The sequence below is a fragment of the Protobothrops mucrosquamatus genome, unplaced genomic scaffold (assembly GCF_001527695.2).
Source record: "Protobothrops mucrosquamatus isolate PMUCROS unplaced genomic scaffold, P.Mucros_1.0 scaffold1839, whole genome shotgun sequence".
Classification (NCBI taxonomy): domain Eukaryota; kingdom Metazoa; phylum Chordata; class Lepidosauria; order Squamata; family Viperidae; genus Protobothrops; species Protobothrops mucrosquamatus.
The window spans coordinates 145,205-156,411 of record NW_015387970.1 but is presented as its reverse complement, the minus strand read 5'-3'; the positions used below and the strand labels follow the sequence as shown (position 1 = coordinate 156,411).

At 34.7% G+C, this 11,207-nt stretch overlaps 1 protein-coding gene across 1 annotated transcript; it reads right to left on the bottom strand.

The window, feature by feature from the left end:
• Window positions 1-1,457: 1,457 nt before the first annotated feature.
• TM4SF18 (transmembrane 4 L six family member 18) lies at window positions 1,458-10,767 on the bottom strand. Its single transcript, XM_015823340.1, has 5 exons — window positions 10,453-10,767; window positions 8,168-8,257; window positions 3,358-3,500; window positions 2,843-3,023; window positions 1,458-1,864 (listed from the first exon to the last, which is right to left on the bottom strand). Exons 1-5 carry the CDS (start codon window positions 10,627-10,629, stop codon window positions 1,850-1,852), a joined length of 606 nt encoding a protein of 201 aa, XP_015678826.1. The 5' UTR covers window positions 10,630-10,767; the 3' UTR covers window positions 1,458-1,849.
• Between the last annotated feature and the right edge of the window lie 440 nt (window positions 10,768-11,207).

The following is an 11,207-nucleotide window of genomic DNA, read 5'->3' as shown; positions in this document are numbered from 1 at the left end:
TTTCACAACATGGGGAAAGTTATATTTCAGCTTTAAACTACAGGACAATATCCAAAGTACCAAGCAGTTAATAATATGTCAGTGCAGTTATTATCACATTTCAGATAAGACTGGCATTACTTATCCATATTATTTAAAACACTTTTTCATGAAAACATGGTTGTTTGTTGATTCATATTGTAACTGATTAATTGGGACAAATCTTGCAACATTATATTAAAAGCTCTACAATTCAATCTGAATATTTATTTTAATTTTTTTATTCTACTAATCCCAGTTATATACCTGTTCAGTTTCTTCTCTTCAAAAGCTGACATTTACAAGGCTGTTGATTTGTAGGAACCAAAAATTAACTTCAGCACAACCACAATTATTTTACATTTTGGTTAATTAAAATGCACCCCTCTAATTCATGTAGATTTTTTATTAGAAGTAAAAGATTTCCTGAACAATTTTATCCAATTTTTCTGACCCACTTATCACACAGTAGCAATGTTTTTTTTTCCTAAAAGATAAAAATGCCAGCTATCACCAATGAGGAAATGATCAGCTGGGTAAATTCTGCAGAGCTTCTGTACTACAAATGCAAAGGGAGCCCTTCCAGTGATTCCAGAAACATTGCAATTGAGCCACAAATAAAATGGCTGTTGAAAAATAAAAAGACAGTGTAAGTAGACCTTGACTTTATGACTGCAACTGAGACCAGAATTTCTGTTGCTAAGCAAAATGGTTATTAAGTGAATCACATGGTCATTAAACAAATCTGGCTTCCCCATTGACTTTGCTTGTCAGAAGCTGTCTGAGAAGGTTGCAAATGCCATAATGTGCGACTATTGTAAATATATGCCAGTTGCTAAACAAATGCTTGTAAGTTGAAAACTACCTGTAAGAGATCAGAATGATATGGAGAGGTACAAAGTATCTTTATTAATATGGAGTGTTTTTTTAATACTCCCTATGAAGGAGTATCCAAAGTGAATATGACTGTATTTCATTAAGGCAAATTAGGAACCATTCAAGTCTTCTTGCTCAATGGGTGAACTAGTATAGGTAAGTCTATTCTTATGGATTTCTACATGCAAAAGACATTCCCTAAATCTCATCTCAGACTATGACATTTCTCCCAACATCTGTGCAGGGGAAATTTTATTCAGTTGCTCCTTTAATCATGCTAGATGCATATTGATCTAGATCCAGCATATGAATATATAAGAATCCAGACCATTCGAAGTGCCAATCAACAAGAGAACCAGTCAGCTGCTCAGAATTCAAATATAGCTCCAAACAAACAACCAATTGCACAACCAACTGACCACACTGGAACACAAGACATTTATAAGCTAAGGAGAATAGGACAAGAAAACCCTGCTGCTGATGTTACCTAGTTTGTTAACGAAACGTTCAGAAATTATATTGAAACAAGCTTGGAGAACAAACCACAGCCAAAAACAAAATGGTGTAATCTATCTCTTTACTAAGAAAGTTGCTGTTGTTCACAATAATGTGACTGTACAATGAACCAAATATTCACTCATGTAGTATCGATGATATGTAAGTGCTTTATATTAGGTAAACACAAAAAAATCTTCATTTTTCAAGAGCTTCGCAATTTAGATATATAACAAATGCAAGAAAGGGAAAGAGTATGCAAACAGGCAACAAGAAAAACAGACTATCCAAAAACTGTACACTTTAGCTGAAATGTGTGGAGCATCATAAATAATACGTTGGAAAAACATTGGTAATCCTTGTGTCAACACAGAAACAGAAAAGCCTGTTTTAAAAATTAATATTAAAATGTACGCTCAGGGATACGATGGAGTCATGGTAGAGTCATTCCCCAAGGCTGTTAGATCAGTGCAGGCTGTAAAAAAGAACAGAAAGATATAAGATTTTAATGGACGTGGTTCTAGGACATACCGTACAGCTTGTGGGATGACTGTGCTGACAGCTGTGGTTTTTTTTTAATCTGGGCATTGATTGTATTTATTGTGGGATTGGTGTAATATTGTGTGTTGCTAGTCACCCAGAATCATGATGTTGAGATAGGCATGTCATATCGGTTAAAATAAATAAATTAATGCTTTTATATCCAAATTGTTTCAGTCAAGACAACTTGGGCACATCACGATCTCCCTGTGAATTCACATTGTACCCACAACACAAAAGTCTCAATTGATCATTGACTGAATCAGTGGTTCTAGCAGCATATGAATATTGGGTCTAAATTATAATTTTGACAATAGAGTCCATAGCTGCTTTCTCCAAGAAGTGCCTAACATCCAATGAGTTCTCACATCAGGATAATATCAGCAAAGCCTCATCACATCAGTAGCTCCTTTTTTAATTGGACAAGATACCAAAAACTCTCCTTAATGCCATCTAATGGATGTCCAGAGCTTTGCAACCCACAACTATTTTCTCTCATTTTAATTGGTCAGTAAAAAGCCATAAATGTGAGCCAGAATGGTGTAGTGATTAAAGTAATGGATGGGGAGATACAGGCTCAAATCTACTCTTAGCTAAGCACATTTGGACCACAAACTATTTATAGCCACAGGGTTGCTGCTGTGAGGTTAAATAAGGGGATATTCCCTGTGTCCTTTTCAAAGAAAAATGGTATATAGATAAAATAATAAATAATCATGGCTTGATAACTGCAGTCACATAGGGCTGGAGAAAGTGTGGGAGGCAAGGCAAAGCTGAAGATGCTGGTCCTCTCAGCTATTTATCAACTGTATTAGAGCTTGCTTAGAAAAATAAACAGTCTTATAACATTTGGAAGAATAAAAATAACATAAGCAGCTATGGTATGTAAAAAGAAAACTTTGTGTCTTCTTACCTGAACAAAGATGGGATAATTTCCACACAGGATTTGCCTTAATTCTGCAATTATTTTCAGAAAGCAGATCAAGATTTGGAGGACACTAAGAACTATCAGAATAGACAACAAAATGATGTTCCACTCCACTACATAAGAAGGCTCAGTGCATTGGGACCAGGAAGTAGGATCCATGAGGTAGCTATCAGAGGAAACAATAGCATAAAGAAAATGGAAAGAGATTATTACCATGAATATAGGTAAACATACTGTCAGATGGTCTCATCACACAGAGTTATCAGCCCAAGGACTCTGTCCATTCATCTATCAGACTTCCAGAGATGAATACAGGGAGGACTAAAGAATCTGGAAATGGACTTGGCTGAATGAAACAACTTTGAAAATAAAAAAGGAGAAGTAGCCCAACCCACTCCTTGTAAAATCAAAGGGCCACATCAATTGACCATTTCATTTTAATATTTGGCTAAAGACATCAATGTATCTAAAGTTAGCTTTAAGATAAGCCTGTTTCTTACCTGCCTGCAGTGTTTTTGAAGGCATATTCCCAGCCTGCTGAGGTTTTGCAGTATGGGCCTTGCACTAAGCTCAAAGCAGATATGATCAGACTGTAGCCAGAGAATGCAATCCCTAGTAGGGAAAGCACAACAGAAATGAAACGCTGCATTAAAAGAAGAAGAAGCAGAGTGAGAGGGAATGAAAAGATTCCATCATTACAGAGAATGAACTACTGTATGTACATTAGACCTGGGCATTTTAATAGCCCCTGGACCACATTTGGCCCTTTAGTTGTCCCTGTCTGATCCATGTGAGGTCAATAAATGTACACCATGCACACAACTGCATGGTGTACATTTTGAACATGGTGTACAAAAGCAACTGCATTGTTTTTATTTTGAAAGCAACTACTTTTTTTTTCCAATTTATGTATCTGTGTGCCTATGCACCTTCACAGCCCTATTGGCTTGGCCCTCCAGAACTGTTCCAGTTTCTTTTTTGTATTATTATAAGATTTTATTAGTTTTTTCCATACATATAATAATTTTTCAACCAACGTGCTGTCTGAGTTTAAATACACTAATATTTCCTAATCTTTTATTCTTTCCTCTAACCATCGGTAAAGTAAGTCCCAAATTTGATAATATTCTGTTTCTTCTTTTTCTTTCAGTCTCATAGTCAATCTGTCAATTTTGCGCATTCCAATTTTTTTTTATTATTTCTTCATCTGGTGGTATTCCTTCATTTTTCCAATATTGCTCAAATATTATTCTTGCCGCTATTGTGACGTGTAAAATCAAATATAGGCTTTGTTTGTTAATCTTTTCTGGCATTATACCTAATAAAAAAAGTTCAGGTTTAAAATCTACATGTTCTCCCAACATCTTTTCTAACCAAGTATGTAATAATAGTAGTAGTAGTAGTAGTAGTAGTAATAGTAATAATAATAATAATAATAATAATAATAATAATAATAATAATAATAATAATAATAATAAAAAGTTGGAAGGGACCTTGGAGGTCATCTAGTCCAACCCCCTGCTCAGGCAGGAAACCCTATACCATTTTGGACAAATGGCTGTCCAGTCTCTTCTTAAAAACTTCCAGTGTTGGAGCATTCATCGCTTCTGGAGGCAGGTTGTTCCACTGGTTAATTGTTCTAACTGTCAGGAAGTTTCTCCTTAGTTCTAGGTTGCTTCTCTCCTTGATTAGTTTCCATCCGTTGCTTCTTGTCCTGCCTTCAGGTGCTTTGGAAAATAGCTTAACTCGCTCTTCTTTGTGGTAGCCCCTGAGATATTGGAACACTGCTATCATGTCCCCCCTCGTCCTTCTCTTCATTAAACTAGACATACCCAATTCCAGCAGCCGTTCCTTATATGTCCGCCAAGCATGATAATACGTGTCTGAGCTATGTTTACATTTCCAACATCTATCTGACATATTTTTAAACATTTTTGCTAATCTTGCTGGTGGCAAATGCCATCTATATAACATTTTATATAAATTTTCTTTATAAGAAGTTGACATTGTCAATTTATAATTTCTTTCTCATAAATTTTGCTATTTTTCTAATTCTATGTTATATCTAAAGTTTCTCGCCCATCTTATTATTGTTTCTTTAACTTGTTCGCTGATGAATTATATCCAGGGAAACAATTGGCACTAATATTTCTAGATGCCCAAAAGGCATTTGATAACATTTCCTGGCAATTTATGACTCAGTAACTACAAATAATGGACTTTGGACAGAACTTTATAAATATGATAAAAACAATATATAACAAACAAACAGTGAAAGTGATCGTGAATGGAGATTACACTGAGAACTTTGAGATAAGAAAAGGTACAAGGCAAGGATGTCCACTATCTCCATTGTTATTCATTTTCACTCTGGAAGTTTTAAATAGAAATATCAGACAAGATATAGAAATCAAAGGACTGGAAATAAAAGGTGAAACATAAATTATAAGCATTTGCTGATGACTTGGTATTTATCTTAGAAGAACCTTTGGAGATGATTCCTAAACTACTGGGAAAGATACAGCAGTATGGAGAAATGGCAGGACTGAAAATAAACAGGGAAAAAACCAAAGTAATAGCTAAAAATCTTACTGATAAAAAAAACTGTCAGAAAAAACAGAATTACAGATAGTGAAAAAAATTAAATATCTGGGTATACATTTAACAGCAAAATGCTCAACAATAAAAGAAGATAATTACACAAAATTATTGAATAAAATAAAATTGGACTTCGAAAAATGGAAAAATCTACAACTGTCAATATTAGGAAGAATGGCTACAGTGAAAATGAACATATTGCCCAAAATTTTATTTTTATTCCAAACAATTCCCATAAAACTAGAGAAATATTTTTCGAGATTTAAACTCATTAATTTTGAAATTTGTTTGACAAGGAAAGAAGGCTTGAATTAAGATGAAAACATTACAAGATGCTAAGGAAAATGGAGGATTTGGATTACTGGAGTGGGCTTTGTATTATCAAGCATCTGTTTTAACATGGGTAAAAGAATGGATAACTTTTAAAAATAAAAGGTTGTTATATCTGGAGGGGCATGATTTACAGTTGGGGTGGCACGCCTTTTTATGGTATGGGAAAAATAAGATTCATAAGTATTTCCAAAACCATTATATAAGAAATGCATTGTTAACAGTATGGGAAAAAATAAAAGGTAAAATATATTTGAAAATTCCAGGGTGGTTGTCAACTATGGAAGCATTTGTACACCCAAATTTGGTGGACTTTGAAAAAATCTGGACATATAGAGATATTCTAAATTCTGAAGGGAATTTAAAAACTAAACAAGAAATGGAAAACCAGGGGATCAACTTGTGGTGGTGGGCACATTTACAAATGCAAACTAGATATGAAAAAGACGCTAAGCTGTATGGATTTTATAAAGAACTGTTCCAGTTTCTTATGTGCCTCCTTGGGAAAATTAATTGCCCACTCCTGATCTACATCCTTAGATATATCTTATCCTTTGGTCAAATGTAGAAAGCAATATAGTTAGGAAGATAGGTAGTGCTGGTCTAAAACTTAGTGCACTGTCCACTTGTAGAACACATGATGCATTTCTTCTCAGTTAATCAGAGAACATGGCTGATAGATTTATAGCTGTGTCTTGTGGTTAGGCAAGGCTGGAAATCATGAGCATCCTGCCTGCAAGCCTCAAAGTGATACTGTACATGTGATTCCAGCAACTTCCTTCATGCTCTCCAATCTCCCTTTACCACTGGCTCTATATTTTTTAAGCTGTTTGAGGTTTTTTTTAAAGAATGAGAAGCTGTAAAGATACAAAGCAGAGCAGTTTGAAAATCATCATCATCACCACCACCACCACAATGGGCAGTTGCAGCCAAGTGTTTTGTTTGGAAATAACCCCAATGTATAAATAAGGCAAAAGTAAGCAGAATTAGTACAGGATGCCCTTGGCACTGATTAAATCTGTGTGGTAATTTGTGAGCTTCATTATGCCATTTTGCAAATGCTGAATGTGTCCTTCAACTCCAAAAGGTTGGGCTCTGGGCCAAACTTAGCAACATGGCTCTTTTCTAGCTATGAGAGTTTCAGGCAGTATTAGATCTGTTTCCTGTAAAGCCATTAGAGTAGTTTGGGATGATATGACATGAAAGGAATCAATATAAAACTAGTTTGTTGCTATAACCCTTATCAAAGTGTAGGGTGAATGAAAATTGGCAATTTGCTTTTTCATGTGGCATTTTCTCTATTGAAGCTAGCCTAGTCCAAATTGCTTTTCCACCTGAGAAATCGAATCAAATGGAACAGACACATGTTTAGCAAACATTATCTTAGCCAAACATTAGCCCAAAAAAATTCCATAAACATCTCTCCCTGTTGCTACCAGAAATACAACCATTCGGTTTTTGCTCTTGTTTATATTCAAAATCATGACATTTGGTTGCCACCAATGATATGGGTGTACGAGAACCATAGTCACGTAGATGAGTTTGTAGCAAATTTGAATCAGTCTCTCAGAATAAGTTCTTAGTCACTGTAAGTCATTAGTTCTCTTTTTAAAAATTAACTGTTCTTCATGTACTTACATTTACAAAATATTATTTTTCCATTTACTGTATACATCATCAAGCAAATGCATCACTCCATAAAAATAAGACTGTCTTATTTTTAATGTGATATGCCAAAACTGACATCTCATAAAACACCAAACGGATCCTTAAACTCTCAAGACCAAGGTGATCTCATAGAGCTAAGCTCTTCATGTGACTAAAGATGACAGAGAGGGCAATATTATGTCATGCTTCTTGGGAGGAAGACAGGGGGTGATTGTTGTGGCAATAGCTTTTGGGACTTGCATTGCTAAGGCTGAGGCAAGAGGTCGAATTAAGGAAAACATTAATTGTTCATTTGAAACATGATGTTAGGCCAATCATCTTTGTGTTGCTTCCTCCTCAGTGCTCTAGTGCACGCTAGGTTAATCTTCACTTATATGGACTCAGAATTACACTAATTGGTTCAACAGACTTGGAGAGCATGAGACTGCTTAACAGAGAGATGGGATTTAGGGAAAAAACATTTGGCAACAATTCTAAAGTTATGTCTGTTGATACTGGTCCATCTATTTTAGAATGGTGGTCAGCTGTTTTTCCTGTTCTTGTTTGTTTGCCCTTGCAGATTTGCTGCAGAGATAACAAAGAGCCTCTTTCTTTTTTCTTTTTGTCTCCATCACAGACTAAGGAAGGAAACAACAGCAGAGGTCAGAAGTGTCAAATAGAGGAAGGAAGATCTTTTTAAAGCAAAAATACTACATTTGCAAACCATACACTCACTCTATATGTTCTGGTGCAGCTTTCACTTTGGAAGCATTCATAAAAGGCGTCCCGATCCAGAATTACCAGAAGTGCTGCTAGAATAAGAATCTAGAAGACAGTAGCACAGAAGATATTCAGTCTCTGAACATTAAACTCACAAAGTCCTTCTTTCAGAAACATATATTCTGATTAGATAATGCATGATGTTGAGTAGCTACTTTGCACCACATTTGACTGAAAGTAGAGAACCGAGCTATATCAAAAATGCTTTATTCCAAAAGAAACAGAAGAAAAACATATGCAAAATAAACAGAAGGAAAATGTAGTCTATGTGCTCCTCATAGTCATAGATAATTATACAGGTAGAACTTATGCGTGAACATTCAACTTATGCTGAACATTGCCAATAGTTTAATTTTGGGATATGGTACTTGCCGGTACTTCCCTTACTATATGATATAAAATGTTTTAAAATATAGAACTTATAATGTTAGCTTTTGGAAGACACCTTTATAACTAGTAAGACAGAAAAACAAAAGAATGAATAATTTCCAAAAGGAAATATTCTAAATTGCATGGGTGGTGTAGACATAATAGAATTGATACCAATGGGCATTTTTTCCCTATGTTTTCTTTATGGGGGGTGGGTCCTTTATCTTTGTTCCATTCATGGTTGCCAAGGAAAGGGATAAACCACCCATCCTGATATCAAAACAGTAAGATACTTTGCATTTGTATTACATTTAAAGAAAAAAAAACACCTAAATTTTACATTCTGGCTGGGATGCTGGGAGTTCTAGTCTGGATAACTGGCAGATCACAAGGTAAAAGATGATTTGTTCAAAAGAAGACCTTGTTTTTGAAGAATTTGACATCTTCCAAAGAATCATCTTATACCTAAGAAAAATATTTAATTCACTTTAGATAGACCAAAAGGCAAATAAACCAATCTCTTGCATTGTTTCTTTTGGTAAAGTAAGTTGGGAAGACTACATAGGTAAGATCTTCATGGGTGTGCAAAAACATATATAGAAGCACCAGAGTGGAGCCAGTGACTATGTAACTTTAAACCTTAACTATATACTGGTTACAAGTTAATAGAATGCCTTAAAACACCAACAGTGACAGGTGGCTCACTTTTTAAAGAAATACTCATATTTCTTTTTTCTGTGCACTACTTATTTTCACTTCGAAAATAATTGGAAAAGGGACCCAAATGAATGGCAGGACTAAGCACCATCTGAACAAAAACTAAGGAAGCGGTTTTAGTCAAAAATGTCTGCACTTGGTATGTAAGAAATAAAATTCCCTCACTCCCAATGTTCAGTTATATGAATGCAGTTGTGAGCCTTTACAAAAATACAAAAAAGGATAAAGAAGTATTGGGGAAAATGTGAGCATTACGAATGAAAGAGACCCTGGTTGGTTCTTCCATAAAATCCAAATTTGAGTGATTATACGATAAAGATGTTGCCTAAAACCAACATCTTTATTGTATAATTACTCAGATATGGATTTTATGGAAGAGCCAACCAGGGACTCTTTCATTTGTAATGCTCACATTTTTCCCAACACTTCTTCAACCTTTTTTATTCTTATTAAGACTCATAATTGTATTTATATAACTAAACATTGGCAGTGAGGGAATATGCCTTGAGGATCCCACAACTGACTTAAGAGATATAAATACAGCAGATTTTAAAAGCAAGCCAAATATTGGTTACCACAATTAAACATAAAGCCAATTTTTGTTTTTTTCCCAAAAGTCAACCATCTTATTGAGTTCAATAGTTTTGAAACATCATCGTGAAATATAAACAAATCCTTTAATTCTATAGGCCAAAGCTATTTGAAATATATCTTCATAATAGGAAATTGGGATAGAAGTCTTTTGATATAAAAGAATGATAAAAATGTTAGTGCGATTTTATTCCAACTAAATTTCACTTGTTTTACATATATATATTAATAAAAATAGTGTTAATCCATGTCTACAACCATCATTAGATCAATCATACAAATCATACAAATATATTTAATGATCTATAGTAAATGATGTTTAAACCATCAGTGAGGAAAAAAATAACCAAGTTACATTTTAAAAATCCCTCTATCAACATTAAAATGTTCAGTACAGTATAATGACATGTTGATTTGGCTCTTAATACTGCTTCCAAAATATTTATTTTGATTCTATCCCTTCCTGAAATCTCCCCTTCCTGGACCATCTACCATCTCAGGATCAAAGAGTCCTGTGGAGAAAATGAAAGATGTATTCAGCTAATCAGAGAAGCAATACTTACCATAATACCTGAGAAACAGATTCCTTCAAAATGCCACACATAGATGGTGTGATTATTGCTGGAGGCATATGAAGATTTCCCATCAGGAAAATATAGGAGAATATTTATAACAATACTCCACAGTGCCAGGGGGATTAACAGGCAACTCAAACAGCCGCTGCACTTTTGTAATCCCATGTCAAAAGAGCAGAGAAAACAGTTGATAAAGTCTTGCTCAAGTGTTCAAAAGCTCTTGTTTTCTTGGTTGAATGGAGACATTTTGCATTTACATGAATCAGTTGCTGGGATATGTTTCTTGTCTGACAAGTCCAGTTCCTGGCAAATAAAAGTATTGCTGTCGTAGAACAATACAGTTAGAGGGGGCTGGAAGTGGTGTGGGATGGGCGTTTCTCTGAAGAACTTTACTTGTAAAAGAATTCCCTATGGTTTTACTCAGACACCTCAATCAATTTGAGGAAGACAGAATTCATTTGAAAGGAAAAAGTAAGAATTAGATGTGTGTATAATAGGGAAGTAGAGACTGATTGCTTTTTGTCTACATAGTAGCATGTAATCTGATTAGCACTTAACTGAGATATATCCATCCAACCATAGTGTTTGAATCTTACTTGGAAACTACTGGTGCTAGTTGAGGAAGATCCCAAACTTAACATTTACTATTCTCATAAAAATATATTTAAGTCTAGTTTAAAATGGTGATTATATCATGCTTTCACATAACCCAGGAAAGTGTATTGTTTCTTAAACTGAAGAAA